Consider the following 19,233-nt stretch of genomic DNA (forward strand, 5'->3'; position numbering starts at 1 on the left):
AACTAAATAGCCCTTTCTCAATATAACTAAACAAAGATTAACTTATAAATGCTTTATTGAAAAATACACTTATTTTCATATAAAATTACAGTAGCAGTAAGTATCTTAAGAGGTTTTATAAATATTTTTGCACCACTATTCTAACTGAACAGTGTAAGTTCCATATTTCTTTCAGAGCAATATGAAGTTACCCAGTAACTTGGTTTATACTGATTCAATTTACAATTGAATTTTTTCCCTAATAAGATTATTCGTTCAACTTTAAAACTGCTGGAACAATAGTGATTAATAAAGGTATATATAGATAATTCAACAGCTGTTAAATAACATTTCTAATTTTTATAAATGGTACTAGGTACTAATAAAAACCTAAATTCTCCAATATGTTTTTTAAACTGCCAGGAACACACCCAAAGATATTTTAAATTTATCACCTTAATAGACACGTGTCTTTCAGATAACTACCTCCTAAAGAAGAGGTCATAATTTTTCATATTGCCTTAATTCAACTTGATTTAAAATCTTTACTTAAGCCAGCTGATCCCTATTAATAACAAAAACCTGGAGAATTTAAAACACATGCCCAAAGGTGGCTACTGGGACTTGAACAGTTTAAAAAAAGTACAAAAGCATCAAAGATGATATTGCATGTTTAGCCTGAAGTTTTGTACTCCATGAAGTTCACATTGTAGAAAGTGCCATCGCAAATATACAGCAAAATCTGGGTTATAAAATCATGCTTTTTACAGCCCTAAAGTGCCACTTCTTATACAAGTTCACTCACACATTGCACACCAAACAATCCAGCACTTACCACACTGTACCACACCTAACGGGGAGAGGGAAGAATTACACAAAGGGAACGGGAGACTTGGGATAATCTAGGAGCTCCAAATCTAGGCTCTCTCCCTTGTCCTGTTTCAGGAATACGAAATCCTCCTAACTCCTACCAAGCATTTTGGGACAAACACCTCTTAAGTTTTTGTTTTGCTTTTCATGAGGACCAGAAGCTGACCACAAAACAGGTAGGAATGAACTGACAGCCAGTCCCTCTGCCAGAGCACGTCAACAGAGACCTCTTACACATATATTTGAGCACGCTCTGTTCCCTGTAATACTTGCAAGAGCACTGCTGAAGAGTTAAAAAAAAAAAAAAAAAATCCTGTTTGGATTCTAAGCAGCCTTGATGGCAAGCACTGAGTGATAGGAAAAAGGCAGTTGGGATGAGTAGAGATATCCTAAGGATACTGGAAGATTAGGAAATGAGCCCCATAATCTAGCATGCATTAACCGGTGCTGCCGAACAGTTTGTGAAAAGACCATTTCAGTACAACCGACTAACCTCAGTGAGAACCTCGGTCATTAGCTACATCTTGGAGACGACGTAATAAGGCAGAATGATTTTCTGGGCAAATTCTTTTTGCAGGTGATTCACTTCCATCTTCCAAAAGAATCCCTCTCTTTTTGGTTGGAGTTTCTCCTGTCCGTATCATACTGTTAATTTCTCTCAGTCTCTAGAGTGGGGGGGAACATACAAAACTTTAAAATGCTCATACGTAGAGTGCAGTGATAAGTCAAAGAACCTCAATGAGTTAAGAGTTTAACTTCAAGAGTTCGAACATCTTTATAAAGCAAGTAACTACTGAATTATGTACCTTTCCGATTTCACTTCTCAGCTGGCCGACACTGATGACTGTCTGGGTTGGAGGGCAGACCACTTCTATTTTTTAACAAGCTCCAGGGATGATTCTGATGTACACTTCTCCAAAAATAAGAATTCGCAAATTTGTGATTTTTTTTTTTACAATAGTTTTGGAGCATCACCTTGCTGTGCCATACTTAGTCAATTCCATATGTCTCCATTTTTCTTTTTTAAGAAATAGTGTGCTTTCGGGGTGCCTGGGTGGCTCAGTGGGTTAAAGCCTCTGCTTTAACGAGCTCTGCTCGGCTCAGGTCATGATCCCAGGGTCCTGGGATTGAGCCCCGCATCGGGATCTCTGCTCAGCAGGGAGCCTACTTCATCCTCTCTCTCTGCCTGCCTCTCTGCCTACTTGTGATCTCTAATCTGTCAAATAAATAAATCTTAAAACAGATTAAAAAAAAAATAATGTGCTTTTACACAGTATTATGCCCTTTACAGTCTAGTGTTACTCATTTTTTAGCAGTGGTTCCAAACTGGAATTTCACAGGACAAGTAAACCTTAATTCCCAAAAGTATCCATTGTAAGTAATTTATTAGTATGATCTAGACAAATTTGTCTTCTGTGGTTAGTATGAGGAACCCTGATTGAGGAAAAACTGCCAGGATGCTAGCAAGATTGGATGTATATATAAAGCCTTCAGCACTAAGTTTCTCCAAAGCCCCAAAAGTCAGTTGCCACATTATTTTCTGGTAGTTTGTTGGTCACATTTTTTTTTCACATGCTGCTTCACTGTCCATGTTTCCTTATGGAAAATACACTCACCACATCCACCTGTGCTTATTACAGGAACTCTCAAACAGGAAAGCAGGGAGAAGAGGGTAATGAACCCTCCCCTAGCGATCACCCCATTGCGCCAGTTTTGGCCAGTCATGCTTGATCTATACCCTCATTCATTTCCCATTCACCAGACTGTCTTAAAGCTAATCCTAGGCCTATTTTATTCATATTTTATTCTTTATTTAAAAATAACTTTTCTGAGGTTTTAAATAAAATCACCAGTATTCTTTATTACTAGCATATGCACCTTCCCAAATCTCAACCACTCTCAGGAAGCTTTCCTTTGACTTTCTCTTCTACCCTCTTGCATTCCTAAACTCTAGTCTTGTATTCACTTGACTATTTCTAAATTGTTAAGTGCATATAATATATACATATGAAATATACAGTATATAACTATGTAACAATATACATAGCACATTTATGCCATATATAGTACATTAATGTGTTACATTACATATAATTTATATACAATTCATAGTATCTTACACAATTTGCACGTGTACATATTTAAAATACAAATTCTTATTCCCCCCAAAAGCTCATGCAGAATATGCTGAGACTTCTTGTGCTCACCAAATTCCTGGGACACCTACTGTTATTTTTCATTCACTGGACTGATCAGGCTACTGTATAGCCTCTGCTTTCTATCTACGAATGCACTCACTAGAAATGTACTATTGTCTGTTAAGTGGGGTTTAAAAAAAAAAACTGAAATGGCAGGGGCGCCTGGATAGCTCAGTCGGTTAAGCATCTGACTCTTGATCTCAGTTCAGGTCTTCATCTTGGGGTCATGAGTTCAAGTGCCACGTTTGGCTCCTTGCTGGGTGTGGATCCTACTTTAAAAAAAACTGAAATGGTGTATTTTATGTGTTGTTTGGAACAGTTGCTCAGCAACACTGCATCTTAGATCTTCCCGTATCAGTATAGACACACATCTCTTTAGCTGCCATGTGCTATCACTGTTTAATCCCCTATTGATGTAAGATTTCCTCCCACTTGTTTAAAACTACAAGCAACGTTCTAATACATGACAGACTGTACCAATATGCTGAACTGCCCTGATAAATGCTACTAATGGTCCCCAATCATGTTAATTACCTTGTATTTTAAAATTCTTTTCTTATGGTGGTATAATTGGTTCTAGATCCGAGGTACTTCTGATCTCAGCTATCATCTATTCAGTCATGATGACAAATGTTTCTTCAACAATCTCATTTTGCTATTTATTGGAGAAACTCCCAATTCTCTGCAAAATTTTTTTGAAACCTTTCCAGGTGGTGATAGGTAGAGTGAAAGCCACTGATTTAGATGTTTAGTCTTTTTTTGCACAAAATGTCATTTTTTTAAAGGTTTACCTACAGTAAAACTCACCCTTAAAAGTGTATAGTGGTACATGTTTTGACAAACACAGCCCTGTAAGTACCACAATAAAGAAGTTTCTTCATTCCCCCCAAATTCCCACATTGCTAGTTAAGGGACACAGCTCAGGGGCCCCCTCCCAGTAAGCACTAATAATGTGTTCCCGTCCCTATAGTTTGCCTTTTCCAGACTCCCACAGAAATGAAAGCCTATAGTAAGTGGCCTACCAAATCCAGGGTATTTCACCTAATCACCAACGCATTGGAGGCTCATCTGTGTTGCCGGGTGTATCAGTAATTAGTTCCCTTTTATGGCAAAATAGTTGGCCATGACTCGGGCATACCACAGGTCTGCTTATCCACTGGCCAGCTGGAGGACATGTGGATTGTTTTCCACTTTTTGGCAATTAGGAATAGTTTTAAACGTTCATATACATGTTTTTGTATGAACCTTGGGTGAACACCTAGAAGTGAAATTATTGGTTATATTGTAAGGGCATGTTTGTAAGAAAATGCCGAACTATTTTCTGGGTATTAGAGCTATGCTGTATCATTCTGAATTCTGAGGAATGCATAAAAGTTCCCAGTGCTCCGTATCATCGCCAGAATTTATTACTGTCATTTTCTGGTTTTAGCCGTCCTAACAGGCACGTAATGGATGAAGTGTGTTTGAATTTTCTGCGTAGTTTTAAATCTGGTTGGTTGGTTTTCCTTTTGCATTTTGATAATCCTTTATATGTTACAGAATTAAATCCTTCATCAGATAAGAGGTTTGTGAACTTTTCTCCCAGTTTGTGGCTTTTTTTTTTTTTTTAAAGAGCAGGAATTCTTAATTTTGATGAAGTCTGATTTATCAGTCTTTTATGGATTGTGCTTTTGATTCTGTTACTTAAGAAGTCTTTGTGTAAACCATGTTCACAAACATTTTGTTCCCCTATGATTTCTCCCCGAAGTTTTGTAAGTTTTACACTTAGGTCCACAGTCCATTTTGATTCATTTTTTATGTGGCGCAGAGTATGGGTACAAGTTTACTATTTGTATATGGTTATCAAGTTGTTCAGCACCATCTGTTGAACAACCAAATTACTTTTGCACCTTGGCTGACGATCCATTGACCATGTAGTCTATTTCTGGATTTTATTCTAGTCTATCAATGTGTATGTCCTTTCACCAATACCACATTGTCTTGACTACCATAGCTTCATAGTGAAGTCTTGCAATCAGTGTGGTCTTCCGCCTTTTCCAGAATTGTTGTTACTCTAGTTCCTTTGCATTTTCATATACGTTTTGGAACCAGTTTAACTTGCACAAATAATTCTGCTGGGATTTTGTCAGGAATTGGATTGAATTTATAAACCAAGTGGAAGAAAACAGACATCACGAAAACGTCATCCAATTCATGAACGTGGAATTTTTCCACTTTCAGTTGTTCCTTCACCAATGTTCTACAGATCTCAGGATATATGAGTCTTGTACATCTTTTGTCAAAACTTATCCCTAAGTCGTGGTGGTATTTTTTTTGTTTGTCCAGTTTGGGGCTTGAACTCAAAACCCTGAGATGAAGACCCGAACTGAGATCAAGAGCTGGGTACTTACTGACTGAGCCAGTCAGGCACCCCCCGCCCCAAGTATTTAGTGTTATGGTGCTTTAGGAAATTTTTACTTCTCATTACTTGTTGCTAGTATATAGAAATAAATTTAATTTTTATGTATTAGTCATATAACCTTGCTAGTCTTATTCCACTAGCATTTTTTAGATTTTCATCTTTCTCAATAGAAAATCATTGTGAATGGAGATAGTTTTATTTCTTCCTTTTCAGTTTGTATGCCTTCTTTATCTTGCCTTACTACATATGCAAGGGCCTACAGTTATGTTGAATAGGAGTGGTGAGAGCAGATATCCTTGCCTTGTTCCTGATCTTCACAGTGGAAGACTGAATGCCTTCCCTCTTAGTGTGATGGTAGCTGCAGATGTTTTTGGTATGCAGTCTTGATCAGATTGAGCAAGTCCCCTGAGAGGTTTATCATGAATGTTGCATTCTGTCAAATGTCTTTTTCTTCAGCTACTGAGATGATTTATCACCTTCACTTTTTAGAAGAGTTTGGATGGAACTGGCATTACAGTTGACTATTGAACAACACGGGTTTAACCTGAATGGGTCCACTTATACTTGGAAATTTTTTTTTTGATGATTTCAGTATTTTCATGTACTTTATAGTATGTACTATATATACAAAATATGTGTTAGTTAGCTGGTTTTTTTTTTTTTTTTCAGTAAGGTTTCCAGTCAACAGTAGGCTATTAATAGTTAAGTTTTGGGGGAGTCCGAAGTTGAGTCCGAAGTTATACACAGATGTTCGACTGCATGGGGTATGGTGTCCTAACCCCATGCTGTTCAAGGTCAACTGTATCTTCCTTAAGTATTTGGTAGAATTTACCACTGAAGCCATCTGGGCCTATAGTTTTCTTTGAGAGGATGTTTTTAAATTACAAATTCAGTTCACTTGATACAGGGTCACTGAGACTGCTTGTTCCGTATGTTTTAGAAGTGTATGTCTTTCAAGGAATTGATCCATTTTATCTGCATTATTACATTTATTGGCAAAAAGCTGTTTAACCCTCATTATATATTCTTAATATCTATAGGACCTGTACTGATAGCTCTAATTTCTGATCTTGTTGATTCATCTGTTAATCCTGATAGTCTGTGCAGAGATGTATCAATTTTTTTAAATCTTCTCAAAAAACCCTGGTTTTTCATGGCCTTAATATTCTGTATTTTAAGCTGTCTTACAGATTCCTGCTTTTTCCTAGTTGTTTAGAGTGAAATCTTGGGTCACTAATTTGGGACCTTTCTTCTGTTCTCATGTAACTATTTTAGTGCTATAAATTTCCCTCTCTTAACATTGCTTTTGCTGCATCCCACAAATTTGGTATGTCAAGTTTTCATTTTCATTAGTTCGAAATAGAATTCTAATTTCTTTTTTTTTTTTTGACTAATAGAAGTATGTAATTTAGTTTGCATAAATTTGGGGGTTTTCCAGGTATTTCTGTTACTGATACCTGATTTGATTCTGTTGTGGTAACAGAAAATACATTATTTGAATCCTTTAAAATTTCCTGAGACTTGTTTTATGGTCCTCAGTGTGGTCTGTCTTGGTAAATGTTCCAACTGATGCTGTTGGAGTGTTCTATAAATGTTAGTTAGCCAATTTGGTTGTTCACATCTTGAATATTCTTACTGATTTTTTCTGCTTACCTGTTCTATCAATTATGTTGAAATCTCTTGATTATAAATTTATTTTTCTATATAGGATTTTATGCCCTGTGACTGGGAAATGACCTTATCAGTGGTAATATTCTTATTAATAACATGGAAGTTGGAGTAGCTACAGTAATTACTGTTAGCAGAGTATATATAACGTTTTTCCATTCTTTTACTTTTTTTAAAAAACTACCTTATTGGGATATAGTTCACATACCATACGATTCAACCATCTGAAGCGTACAAAACCATGGTTTTTAGTATATGCCTAGAGTCGTGCAATCACTGCTACATTAAATTGTGCAATTCATTATCATATGTGCCCAGCAACAGAAACCTTCCATTCCTTCCAGACCTAGCCTATCACTAATCCATTTTGTGCTTCTATAAATTGGCCCATTCTGGACATTTCATATAAATGGCATCATATAATATTTATCCTTTTGTGGCGACTTTCACTTAGTTTGTTTTCAAGGTCCACCCATGTTGCAGAGTATGCCTGTACTTTTTATTGAAGTAATACTCCACTGTGTGGACATGCACTTACTGAGTTATCGTCCTTTTAAACTGTCTGTGTCTTGATATTTAAAGTGTCTTGATATATTTACTTATAAGTGGTAAATAGCTGGGTCTTGTTTTTGTGTCCAGACTTACACTTTCTGGCTTTCAGTAGGTATATTTAGACCACTTACATTTAATTGCTATTTGTGTACTATTTTCCCACGTGTTTTTTCCTTTTTCCTCCCCTTTTGTCCTTCTTTTAAATTGAGTGTTCTGACTTGTATTACTGAGTATTCATTTTTTCCATTTAACTTTTATTTAATCCAGATGGAATTTATTTGGTTATAGGGTGAATATAGCCATCCTTTGCTTTATTGTGCTTCACAGATAATGTGATTTTTTTTTTTTGTGGTGGCTCCTGCATCAAGCAAGCGTATCAGTGACATTTTCCAGTGGGGTTTGCTTTGTGTCTTTGTATGAAATTTTTGGTAATTCTCTCAAGATTTCAAAGTTTTTCATAATATCTGTCAGGGTGATCTTTGGTGATTAAGAGTCACTGAAAGCTCAGAGAAATGGTTAGCATATTTTTTTAATTAAGGTATGAACACTTTTTTTTTTAGATATAACGCACATTAACAGACAACAGTATAGTATAAACATAACTTATATGCACTGGGAAATAAAAAAAATTCATTTAACTGCCTTCACTGGAGTGGTCTGGACCTGCACCTGCAGTATCTCTGAGCTATGTCATCTCTTCCAGTTGCTTTTGGGGCTACTGATTTATGTTTCCAGCTTTCATGATCCCACTGGCAGTATCACTGGAATCAGATCAAACCTATGCAGTGTCTGGAGGAAACTATGTCTTTACATATTTGGTTTTCCTATTCAGAAACATCAGTATGTCTTCATTATTCAGGTTAACTGAGGTTTCTGCAGGGGATAAGTTTACTCAAAGGTATGTAACACCTTCATTACTACTATAACAGAAAAATGGAAAAGATTTCCCATTTTCTGAGAGTTTTGCTGCTGCCTTGTTTTCCCCCAACTTTTTATTTTAAAAGTTGGAAGAATAGTGCATCGAACACCCAGTTATCAGTCAGTAACATTTTACCACATGTGTTGTCTATATAATTTTCTTTTTAGTTGAACCATTTGAAAGTCAAGTTATTCACACTAGGACATTGTACCTCTGAATACTTTAAACATATTCTCCTACATAGTCCAGTACTATCATAAATACCAAAGGAATTAAACAAATTTAAAGATAAAATCTAACATTGAAGTCCCCATTACATTTTCCCACTCGTCCCAAAAATGTCCTTGAAAGCTGTGCTTTTCTGTGTAGAATGCAGTGCGAGATCATGCACTGCATTTGAGTGTCCTCTCTCTAGTTCCCTCCCCATCTAACCTCTCCTTCATGATACTGCTGACATTGATTTGTTTTTGAAGAGTCTTATATTACTGAGTATTCATTTTTGCCATTTATCTCTTATTTAATCCAGAATTTAGTTGGTTGTAAGGTGAGTATCTAACACAGGCATACTTTCCTTTTTTTATGCTTCACAGATAATGTGATTTTTAGTTGTTCTATGTTTCTTTCTAAGCAATCTTTATGTATACAAGCATCCCATAAGGGGGCTTTAGGATCAAGTTGTGCTCCTAAATGCAGCACATGACTCCCAGTGATCTAGCCTTACTGCCTCAAGGACATTTTCTTCTTTACTTTTCTGGTGCTTCCTGGATATCCCCCTTCCTTCCACACCTCAGCGTCTTGCTAACTTTTCTTCCGTTAAGGCCTGATGCAGAATTCCCTCCCCACTACAGATGGAGGCAGACGCTGCCACACCAATCTCTCCTAAATAGGACTGTCCCACTGCCCTGTTCAAATTGCCATTTCTCTCCTTAGACAAAGAATCCAAAAGGACAGAGATACTATCTATCCCAGAAACAGACAATCCATACTCAGTTTAGAAATCCAAATTTTGTTAGGAAAATTTGCATTTTAAATGGTGTAAAAACCATAAAACTCCAGATTTACAGCAGAGTGAACTATATATGCACAAATAGGAAAAGGAATGAAAATAAATCTAAGTCCTTTACTCTATTTCAAGCCTTAAAGTTCTCCCACCAAGCCCTGTATTTTGCTCCACTGGCACTTGTCACTTTTCCCTGGTAGTTCCCATCATTGAGGTGAGTACTGAGCATTTCCCATTAACCCCAATTCCAGCATCCTAGGCATTCTGGGGTTAATAAAGGCCAAGATTTATATTAGGCTCACCTTTGAAGGACTATTGCTGAAGTAGTAGAAAATCTTTTCTCGAGGAGAAAGCACTGTTTCATTTTTATGTGGAGAAATGTAGACCGGATGATTTTGAGACAGCTGTATCCGGCGAGGAGAACCTGTCCTTACAAATGGATAGGGAGAGAGTGGGGGAGCATCCATCTGTTTTAAAAAACAAAACAAAACAAATGAAAAAAAAAAATCTGTGTTCCTAAGAAAGGTAACAAAATTTCTAACCAGGTATTTTTTTATGAAAGTAGTTTTTATTGACAGAGTGGTGAGGTATAATAAACCTGTAGCTTTTTGAAGAGTAATGCATTAGCAGCCACAATTACACTTAAAGAACAAGTAACACTTAAGTGCTTATTTTGTGCCAGTGACTGTTCTAAGCATTTTTAATCCATTCTGGCATTTAATCTCCACAGCAACCCTATAAGCTAGAGTCGACTCCTACTCCCTTTTAATACATGAAGAGACAAGAGGCAGAGAGAAAGTTAAGTAACTTGGAAGGTTACCGTAGCTGCTAAGTTTGGGACAATGTGAATGCGTGCACTCTCTCTCTTGTGTTACAGTAATTTGTAGGGAATCCAAATACCATCTTGTTTAATGCTTCATGATAAAAAGAAATTCTGTTGGTTAGGCATATTATGTCTCTTAGAGATTTCCTCAGTTTTATTTAACAAAAGAATGATGTCTAAGACTAGCTCAACCTATTTCCCCTCCCTCACAGGTGAAAAAAGAATGAAATAATCCCTGTCAAACTTACTACGTTTGCCTGTGAGTACTTCATGGCAAATGTTTTAATTTGCTTTATGTAGATATTGTTGTAGAACTGAATGAGGTCTCCCCTCTCCTCCTCTTCCATGTCACTGTTGGCGCCCGTGAGGCGAGTGGGTGTAGGAGGGGCACTGCTAGGCTGTGGGACCGGCAAGGTGCTGTTGGATCTCATGACGGGACTGGAGTCTCTGCTGGCTGCAGCAGGTAGAACAGAGCATGTTAAGCAGAAAGACTGCTAGTGCAGATTGTTTTTTAAAGGAAAGTTCAGTGAGAGAAAGGCGAACAGCTACCTGCTGTACGTGGGCACTCTCTTCTTAATCCCAGGGAGCAAAGCACAGATACTAATAAGTATTAACTTTACCCCTGCCATGCGAAGGCTTACTGAGTAGTTCTAATAAATTATACCACATTTTCTAGGACCTATGCCCTGCATTAAGTGATGCAAATCAACCATTAGTGGCGGTATTTCCATAGCATGGCTTCAGTTGGCATGCCAGACTTTTCTGGAACTCAGGCCAACAAATTCCTGCCTGAAACCTTCTCTAATTTCCCTGGAGAAAAATGCTATGCACAGTGTGCCTCGAAGCTATGGGAGGAAGGACAAACAACTTTGCCACCAAATTTACGATTTTGTTTATTGTTCCAACAAATTTTTTGCCAATATTTTCATATAGTTATAATTTCATTTAGTAGTCCTTAGGCCTAAAAAGTGAGAAGCTCCTAATTTTGTTTTCTTAGTGTTCATAAAGACCCTAAACACTTACTTCTGTCTTTGTTTAGTTCTGTTGGAGAGTTCTGATGGCTTCTGCTATCACTGCTGCCAGAATTTCTTCTTTTCCTTTTTCCTTTTATCAGAACACTTCTATACACCTTTAGAGGGACCATGAGAAAAGACAGATTTGTTGAGCACATCTTGGGACTAAATGACCTTGACATGTAATTAAATTCTCACAGTGGCTCCATGTAGTAACAGTTGTTGTCCTCAGGGAAGTTAACAGATGCAGCCAAGGTCATTTATCTGTTCAATAACAGCCAGGATTTACACTGGGGCCTGTCAGGCTTTAAATTCCAAATATGGCCTATAATACTGTAATATAAAGGGCAATACTAGCACCCAACCATAAAATCAAGCTATTCTAAGTCAAAGAGCTTACATACCTACCCCTTGAGATAAATGAATAGTATTAAAGATAAAATGAGTTTTAAATTTTCCTTTAATGTTGTCTTGGTTAAGTGTACAGTACTGTTTTCTAAAGGTGACACAAGAACCAAATAACTTGCTAAATTCTCCCTTGTGATTATCTAAATTAAGAAAGAATCAAAAATTTCACCTCCACCTCCTCACCTTTTGGAGAAAAGAAGACTTAAACTAATTAAGATGTAAAGTTGTCAGATTAAAGAAAAGACTTCCTCAAAGTAGAATCTTAGCTTTTATCTTGGAGAAAAGGCCACAGAATCAACTGTGGTTAATTTTTTGTATTTATCAAAGACTTTAAGCTTTATTTTCAGCCCTGAGAGGAAATGTAATTACCTGGCTCCGGGCCTGTGGCTGAGTCCTGTAACAACGCATAATATTCTGGAAGGACTTGTCTTCTTTTGTGACCTGGCAAAGAATAAGGGTATTCTGAGAGAAATGGACTTCAAAATATTTTAAAGAGCTCCGTGAACCGACTCGCCAGTGAAACTGGTGAAAATTATTTATATAAACAGCCATTTCAAGTCTCTGGAAATGGTCCTAAGGACATAGACAAAATGAACAATCTATTCAAGAAAACACACTAAAATTCAGTAACAAGAGGGAGTGGGTGGTATCGGAACACAGATCTGTAATAACAAAGTACAGTTACCAAATGGACAAAACAGGTCTAAAATGGCAAAGAAAAAAAGAATTAGCCAACTTGGGATAGACTGTGGAACCTGAAGAACACAGGAAAAGAAACGAAGAAGAATTAACAGCTTCAGGGGACTGTGAACATCATTCAGCACAGAGAGAAGCAGAAAATAAAATGATAAAGGCTGCAAACTTCCCAAGTTTATTTAAAAAATAGTAACCCACACATCCAGGAAGCTCTAAGAATTCCAAGTATAAAATAAATGCAAAAAGATCATACACAGACATAGTAAAAATGCTGAGAGCCAAAGAAAGGGAGAAAATCTTGACAACATCCACAGAAGCCCAGTAAAATAAGAGGCAATTTCTCATCAGAAACTACTGAACCTAAGAAGTGGTGGACAACATAGTCAAAGTGCTCAAAGTAAAAAACTAAGAATTTGGTGTCCAACAAAGTTATCCTTCAAAAATGGAAAATAAATACAAACAATTTGCTGCCGAAAGACCAATCTTACAAGAAATACCAGAAGTTCAAACTAAAAGCAAATGACCACAGTAATTCAAATACACATTTAAAAAAAAAAGAGCCCTGGTAAAGACAATTATGTAACTGTACTCACAGCATAAAATGCATATTTATTTCTCCTTCACTGATTTAAAAAGCCATTGTATAAAACTATATATAGTATGTGTGTGTGTGTGTGTGTGTGTGTGTATATATATATATATATATATATATATATGATGAGTTATTGGCCCTGAAACATACAGAAATGTGATATATTTGCCAAAAACAGCACAGGAAGAGGAGGAATGCTGTACTGCGCTAAGGAAATGACTCCAGATGACAACTCAAAACCACAGGAACCAATGAAGAGAACCAGAAATGATGAACAAGATTAATAAAACAAAAGCTATACATATTTCTTCTCTCAGCTCCTTTAAAAGTCATAGAATTACAAATAACAATGCAATTGTTGGATTTATAACACTTATGGATGTAATACGTGTCACAATACATCTCAAGATGAAAAGGAAACAGGTACATAGGACATTTCTTTTTCCTCACTGGGATTAAGTATAAATCTGAAGCTAATTTTAATACATTAAGATACATATGTTGGGGGTGGAAAAACTGGGGCGATGCTGGTCAGAGTACAAACTTCCAGTTATGAGTGAGTATCTCGCATGGGGACTATAGTTAACAATATTATATTATTTTATATATATGTATAACATATATATGTATAATATATATACAATATTATATATAATTTGCTAAGAGAGTTGATCTAAAATGTTCTCACTACCTAATAAAAACAACTGGATAGCCTCCTGTGAAAGAATGAAGTTGGACTCCTACCTCCATGAATAAAAATTACTCAAAATGGATCACAGACCTAAATGTTAAGACCTAAAACTATAAAACTTTTAGAAAGAAACAAATATTCATGACCTTGGATTTGGCAATGTACTCTTAAGATACCAAAGCAGAAGTACAAACAACAAAAGAATAAATGGACTTAATCAAAATTAAAAATTACTATGCTCCAAATAACACAATAACATCAAGAAGTGCAAAACACAGAGAAAATATTTCAAATACCTGGCGAGAGAGCTGCACCCAGAACATAGAAAGAACTACGGCTCAATCACAAAAAAGCACAAACCATCCAAATCAAAAACGGGCAAGGAATTTAAAGCAGTATTTCACCAAAGAAGATATACAAATGACCAGTATGCAAATGACTGGGATGGCTAGAAGCAAAAACTCATAAAACAGCCAATAAGCACAATAAAAGACACTCAACATCATTAGTCATTCAGGAAATATATGTCAAAACCACTAGAATGTATCAATCAATACTCTCTGGGATGACTAGAATAAAAAAGAGAAAAGAAGCTGGCAAGGATGTAGAGGATTTAGAACTCTCATGCACTGCTGGTGGGAATGTACAATGGTGTAGCTGCTCTGAAAAATATGGCAAATTTCTCAAACAATTAAGCACAGAATTACCATATGACCCAGCAATTCTACTTTTGAGTATATAAAGAAAAGAATGAAACTAAAAACTTGAAGAGCTATTCATACACTCCACAATAGCTAAAAAGTGCCAGCCACCCAAGTGGACATCAGTGGATGAATGGATAAACAAAATGTGGTATTTAATCAGCCTTGCAAAGGAACAAAATTACAACTCATGCTACAACACGGATAAATCTTGAGGACATTACACTAACTGAAATAAACCAATCATAAAAAGACAAAAACTATATGACTCCTAGAGGCACTTGGAACAGTCAAATTCATAGAGAAAGAAAGTAGAACGGTGGTTGCCAGGAGCCAGTGGGAGGAGGAACAATAACCTACTTAAGTAGTTTTACTCTACAGGGATGGAAATGTTTTGGAACAAAATAAAGATTAGGTGTATAATATTGGGAATGTACCGAACGCCAATGAATTGTTCATTTAAAAATGGCTCATTCATGGGGCGCCTGGGCGGCTCAGTCGTTAAGCCTCTGCCTTCAGCTCAAGTCATGGTCTCAGGGTCCTGGGATCGAGCCCTACATCGGGCTCCCTTCTCAGTGGGGAGCTTGCTTCCCCTCTTTCTCTGCCTCCCTCTCTGCCTGCCTATGATCTCTGTCTGTCAAACAAATAAATAAAATACTTTAAAAAAAATGGCTCATTCATGTTATGTGAATTTCACCTCAGTAAGTTACTTTAGAAAACAATGTCTGATAATAAAAAGTGCTAATGACGGAGGAGGAGTCAAGATGGCGGAGAAGTAGCAGCCTGAGACTACATCAGGTAGCAGGAGATCAGCTCGATAGCTTATCTAAACATTGCAAACACCTACAAATCCAACGGGAGAGCGAAGAGAAGAAGAACAGCAACTCTAGAAACAGAAAATCAACCACTTTCTGAAAGGTAGGACTGGCGGAGAAGTGAATCTAAAACGACGGGAAGATAGACCGCGGGGGGAGGGGCCGGCTCCCGGCAAGCGGCGGAGCAACGGAGCACAAAATCAGGACTTTTAAAAGTCTGTTCCACTGAGGGACATTGCTCCAGAGGCTGAACCAGGGTGAAGCCCACGCGGGGTCAGCGTGGCCCCAGGCCCCGCAGGGTCACAGAAGGATCAGGGGTGTCGGAGTGTCGGAGAGCTAGCAGGTATTAGAACGGAGAAGCCAGCTGCAGAGACAGAGCCGAGGACTGAACTCTCAGCTCGGGGTTACCTTGAACTGGTCGTGGGCTGGGTGAGCTCGGAGCGCGGCTAGAGGCTGGGGATACGGGAGTGATTGGGTGCTGTCCTCTCGGGGCGCACTGAGGAGTGGGGCCCCAGGCTCTCGGCTCCTCCGGGCCGGAGACTGGGAGGCCGCCATTTTCATTCCCGTCCTCCGGAACTCTACGGAAAGCGTTCAGGGAACAGAAGCTCCCAAAAGCGAACCCGAGCCGATTACTTAGTCCGGCCGCCGGTAAGGATGGTGCAATCCCGCCTCGGGCAAAGACACTTGAGAGTCACTACAACAGGCCCCTCCCCCAGAAGATCAACAAAATATCCAGCCAGGACGAAGTTCATCTATCAAGGAGAAAGCAGGTTCAATTCCTAAGACAGCAGAGCAATTCCAGAGGAGGAGAAAGCAAAGCACGGAACTCATGGCTTTCTCCCCATGATTCTTTAGTCTTGCAGTTACTTCAATTTTGTTTTTCAATTTTTTTTCTTTTTTCTTTTTTCTTCTGCTGAATTTTTTAAAACTTTTACCCTTTTCTTTTTTAACGTTTTTTGACTAGTTCATCTAAATATATATATATTTTTTCTTTCTTTTTTATATTTTTTTATTTGTTTTATTTTTTAAATTTTTTTTTCCTTTTTTTTTTTCTTTTTTTCTTTCAGAACCTGTTTTTATCCCCTTTCTCCCCACCACAATTAGGGGTCTCTTCTGATTTGGTTACAGCGCATTTTTCTGGGGTCTTTGCCACCCTTTTAGTAGTTTATTTGCTCCTTCATATCCTCTTATCTGGACAAAATGACAAGGCGGAAAAAATCACCACAAACAAAAGAACAAGAGACAGTACCGAAGGCTAGGGACCTAATCAACACAGACATTGGTAATATGTCAGATCAAGAGTTCAGAATGACGATTCTGAACATTCTAGCCAGGCTCGAAAAAGGCATGGAAGATATTAGAGAAACCCTCTCTGGAGATATTAAAGCCCTTTCTGGAGAAATTAAAGAACTAAAATCTAACCAAGTTGAAATCAAAAAAGCTATTAATGAGGTGCAATCAAAAATGGAGGCTCTCACTGCTAGGATCAATGAGGCAGAAGAAAGAATTAGTGATATAGAAGACCAAATGACAGAGAATAAGGAAGCCGAGCAAAAGAGGGACAAACAGCTACTGGACCATGAGGGGAGAATTCGAGAGATAAGTGACACCATAAGACGAAACAACATTAGAATAATTGGGATTCCAGAAGAAGAAGAAACAGAGAGGGGAGCAGGTCTACTGGAGAGAATCATTGGAGAGAATTTCCCTAATATGGCAAAGGGAACAAGCATCAAAATCCAGGAGATGCAGAGAACCCCCCTCAAAGTCAACAAGAATAGGTCCACACCCCGTCACCTAATAGTAAAATTTACAAGTCTTAGTGACAAAGAGAAAATCCTGAAAGCAGCCCGAGAAAAGAAGTCTGTAACATACAATGGTAAAAATATTAGATTGGCAGCAGACTTATCCACAGAGACCTGGCAGGCCAGAAAGAGCTGGCATGATATATTCAGAGCACTCAACGAGAAAAACATGCAGCCAAGAATACTCTATCCAGCTAGGCTATCATTGAAAATAGAAGGAGAGATAAAAAGCTTCCAGGACAAACAAAAACTGAAAGAATTTGCCAACACCAAACCAGCTCTACAGGAAATATTGAAAGGGGTCCTCTAAGCAAAGAGAGAGCCTAAAAGTAGTAGATCAGAAAGGTACAGAGACAATATACAGTAACAGTCACCTTACAGGCTAATAATGGCACTAAATTCAGATCTCTCAATAGTTACCCTGAATGTTAATGGGCTAAATGCCCCAATCAAAAGACACAGGGTATCATAATGGATAAAAAAACAAAACCCATAAGTATGTTGCCTAAAAGAAACTCATTTTAGACGCGAAGACACCTCCAGATTTAAAGTGAGGGTGTGGAAAACAATTTACCATGCTAATGGGCATCAGAAGAAAGCTGGGATGGCAATCCTTATATCAGATCAATTAGATTTCAAGCCAAAGACTATAATAAGAGATGAGGAAGGACACTATATCCTACTCAAAGGGTCTATCCAACAAGAAGATCTAACAATTTTAAATATCTATGCCCCCAACGTGGGAGCAGCCAACTATATCAACCAATTAATAACAAAATCAAAGAAGCACATCAATAATAATACAATAATAGTAGGGGACTTTAACACTCCCCTCACTGAAATGGACAGATCATCCAAGCCAAAGATCAACAAGGAAATAAAGGCCTTAAATGACACACTGGACCAGATGGACATCACAGATATATTCAGAACATTTCATCCCAAACCAACAGAATACACATTCTTCTCTAGTGCACATGGAACCTTCTCCAGAATAGATCACATCCTGGGTCACAAATCAGGTCTCAACCGGTATCAAAAGATTGGGATTATTCCCTGCATATTTTCAGACCACAATGCTCTGAAGCTAGAACTCAATCACAAGAGGAAAGCTGGAAAGAACCCAAATACATGGAGACTAAACAGCATCCTTCTAAAGAATGAATGGGTTAACCAGGAAATTAAAGAAGAATTGAAAAAATTCATGGAAACAAATGATAATGAAAACACAAAATCTGTGGGACACAGCAAAGGCAGTCCTGAGAGGAAAATATATAGCGGTACAAGCCTTTCTCAAGAAACAAGAAAGGTCTCAAGTACACAACCTAACCCTACACGTAAAGGAGCTGGAGAAAGAACAAGAAAGAAACCCTAAACCCAGCAGGAGAAGAGAAATCATAAAGATCAGAGCAGAAATCAATGAAATAGAAACCAAAAAAAAACAATAGAAAAAAAATCAATGAAACTAGGAGGTGGTTCTTTGAAAGAATCAATAAGATTGATAAACCCCTGGCCAGACTCATCAAAAAGAAAAGAGAAAGGACCCAAATAAATAAAATCATGAATGAAAGAGGAGAGATCACAACTAACACCAAAGAAATACAGACAATTATAAGAACATACTATGAGCAACTCTACGCCAACAAATTGGACAATCTGGAAGAAATGGATGCATTCCTAGAGACATATAAACTACCACAACTGAACCAGGAAGAAACAGAAAACCTGAACAGGCCCATAACCAGTAAGGAGATTGAAACAGTCATCAAAAATCTCCAAACAAACAAAAGTCCAGGGCCAGACGGCTTCCCAGGGGAATTCTACCAAACATTTAAAGAAGAACTAATTCCTATTCTCCTGAAACTGTTCCAAAAAATAGAAATGGAAGGAAAACTTCCAAACTCATTTTATGAGGCCAGCATCACCTTGATCCCAAAACCAGACAAGGATCCCACCAAAAAAGAGAACTACAGACCAATATCCTTGATGAACACAGACGCAAAAATTCTCGCCAAAATACTAGCCAATAGGATTCAACAGTACATTAAAAGGATTATTCACCACGATCAAGCGGGATTTATTCCAGGGCTGCAGGGTTGGTT

At 37.7% G+C, this 19,233-nt stretch overlaps 1 protein-coding gene across 5 annotated transcripts in view; it reads right to left on the reverse strand.

The window, feature by feature from the left end:
- The window catches only part of RBL2 (RB transcriptional corepressor like 2), a 77,616-nt gene that overhangs the window by 17,545 nt on the left and 40,838 nt on the right, over window positions 1-19,233 (reverse strand). For 2 of the 5 annotated variants that reach the window (XM_045987307.1, XM_045987306.1), the window contains exons 18-22: window positions 12,201-12,272; window positions 11,434-11,539; window positions 10,659-10,864; window positions 9,890-10,054; window positions 1,343-1,514 (exon numbers count right to left, since the gene is read on the reverse strand). In XM_045987307.1, coding sequence (XP_045843263.1) covers window positions 1,344-1,514; window positions 9,890-10,054; window positions 10,659-10,864; window positions 11,434-11,539; window positions 12,201-12,272 — 720 coding nt within the window. In that variant the 3' untranslated portion in view covers window position 1,343. Of the gene's footprint in view, window positions 1-37; window positions 1,515-9,889; window positions 10,055-10,658; window positions 10,865-11,433; window positions 11,540-12,200; window positions 12,273-19,233 lie in introns of those variants that run through there. The other 3 variants (XM_045987305.1, XM_045987309.1, XM_045987308.1) reach the window with 2 other exon arrangements.

The sequence above is a fragment of the Meles meles genome, chromosome 19, assembly GCF_922984935.1.
Source record: "Meles meles chromosome 19, mMelMel3.1 paternal haplotype, whole genome shotgun sequence".
NCBI classification, from domain to species: domain Eukaryota; kingdom Metazoa; phylum Chordata; class Mammalia; order Carnivora; family Mustelidae; genus Meles; species Meles meles.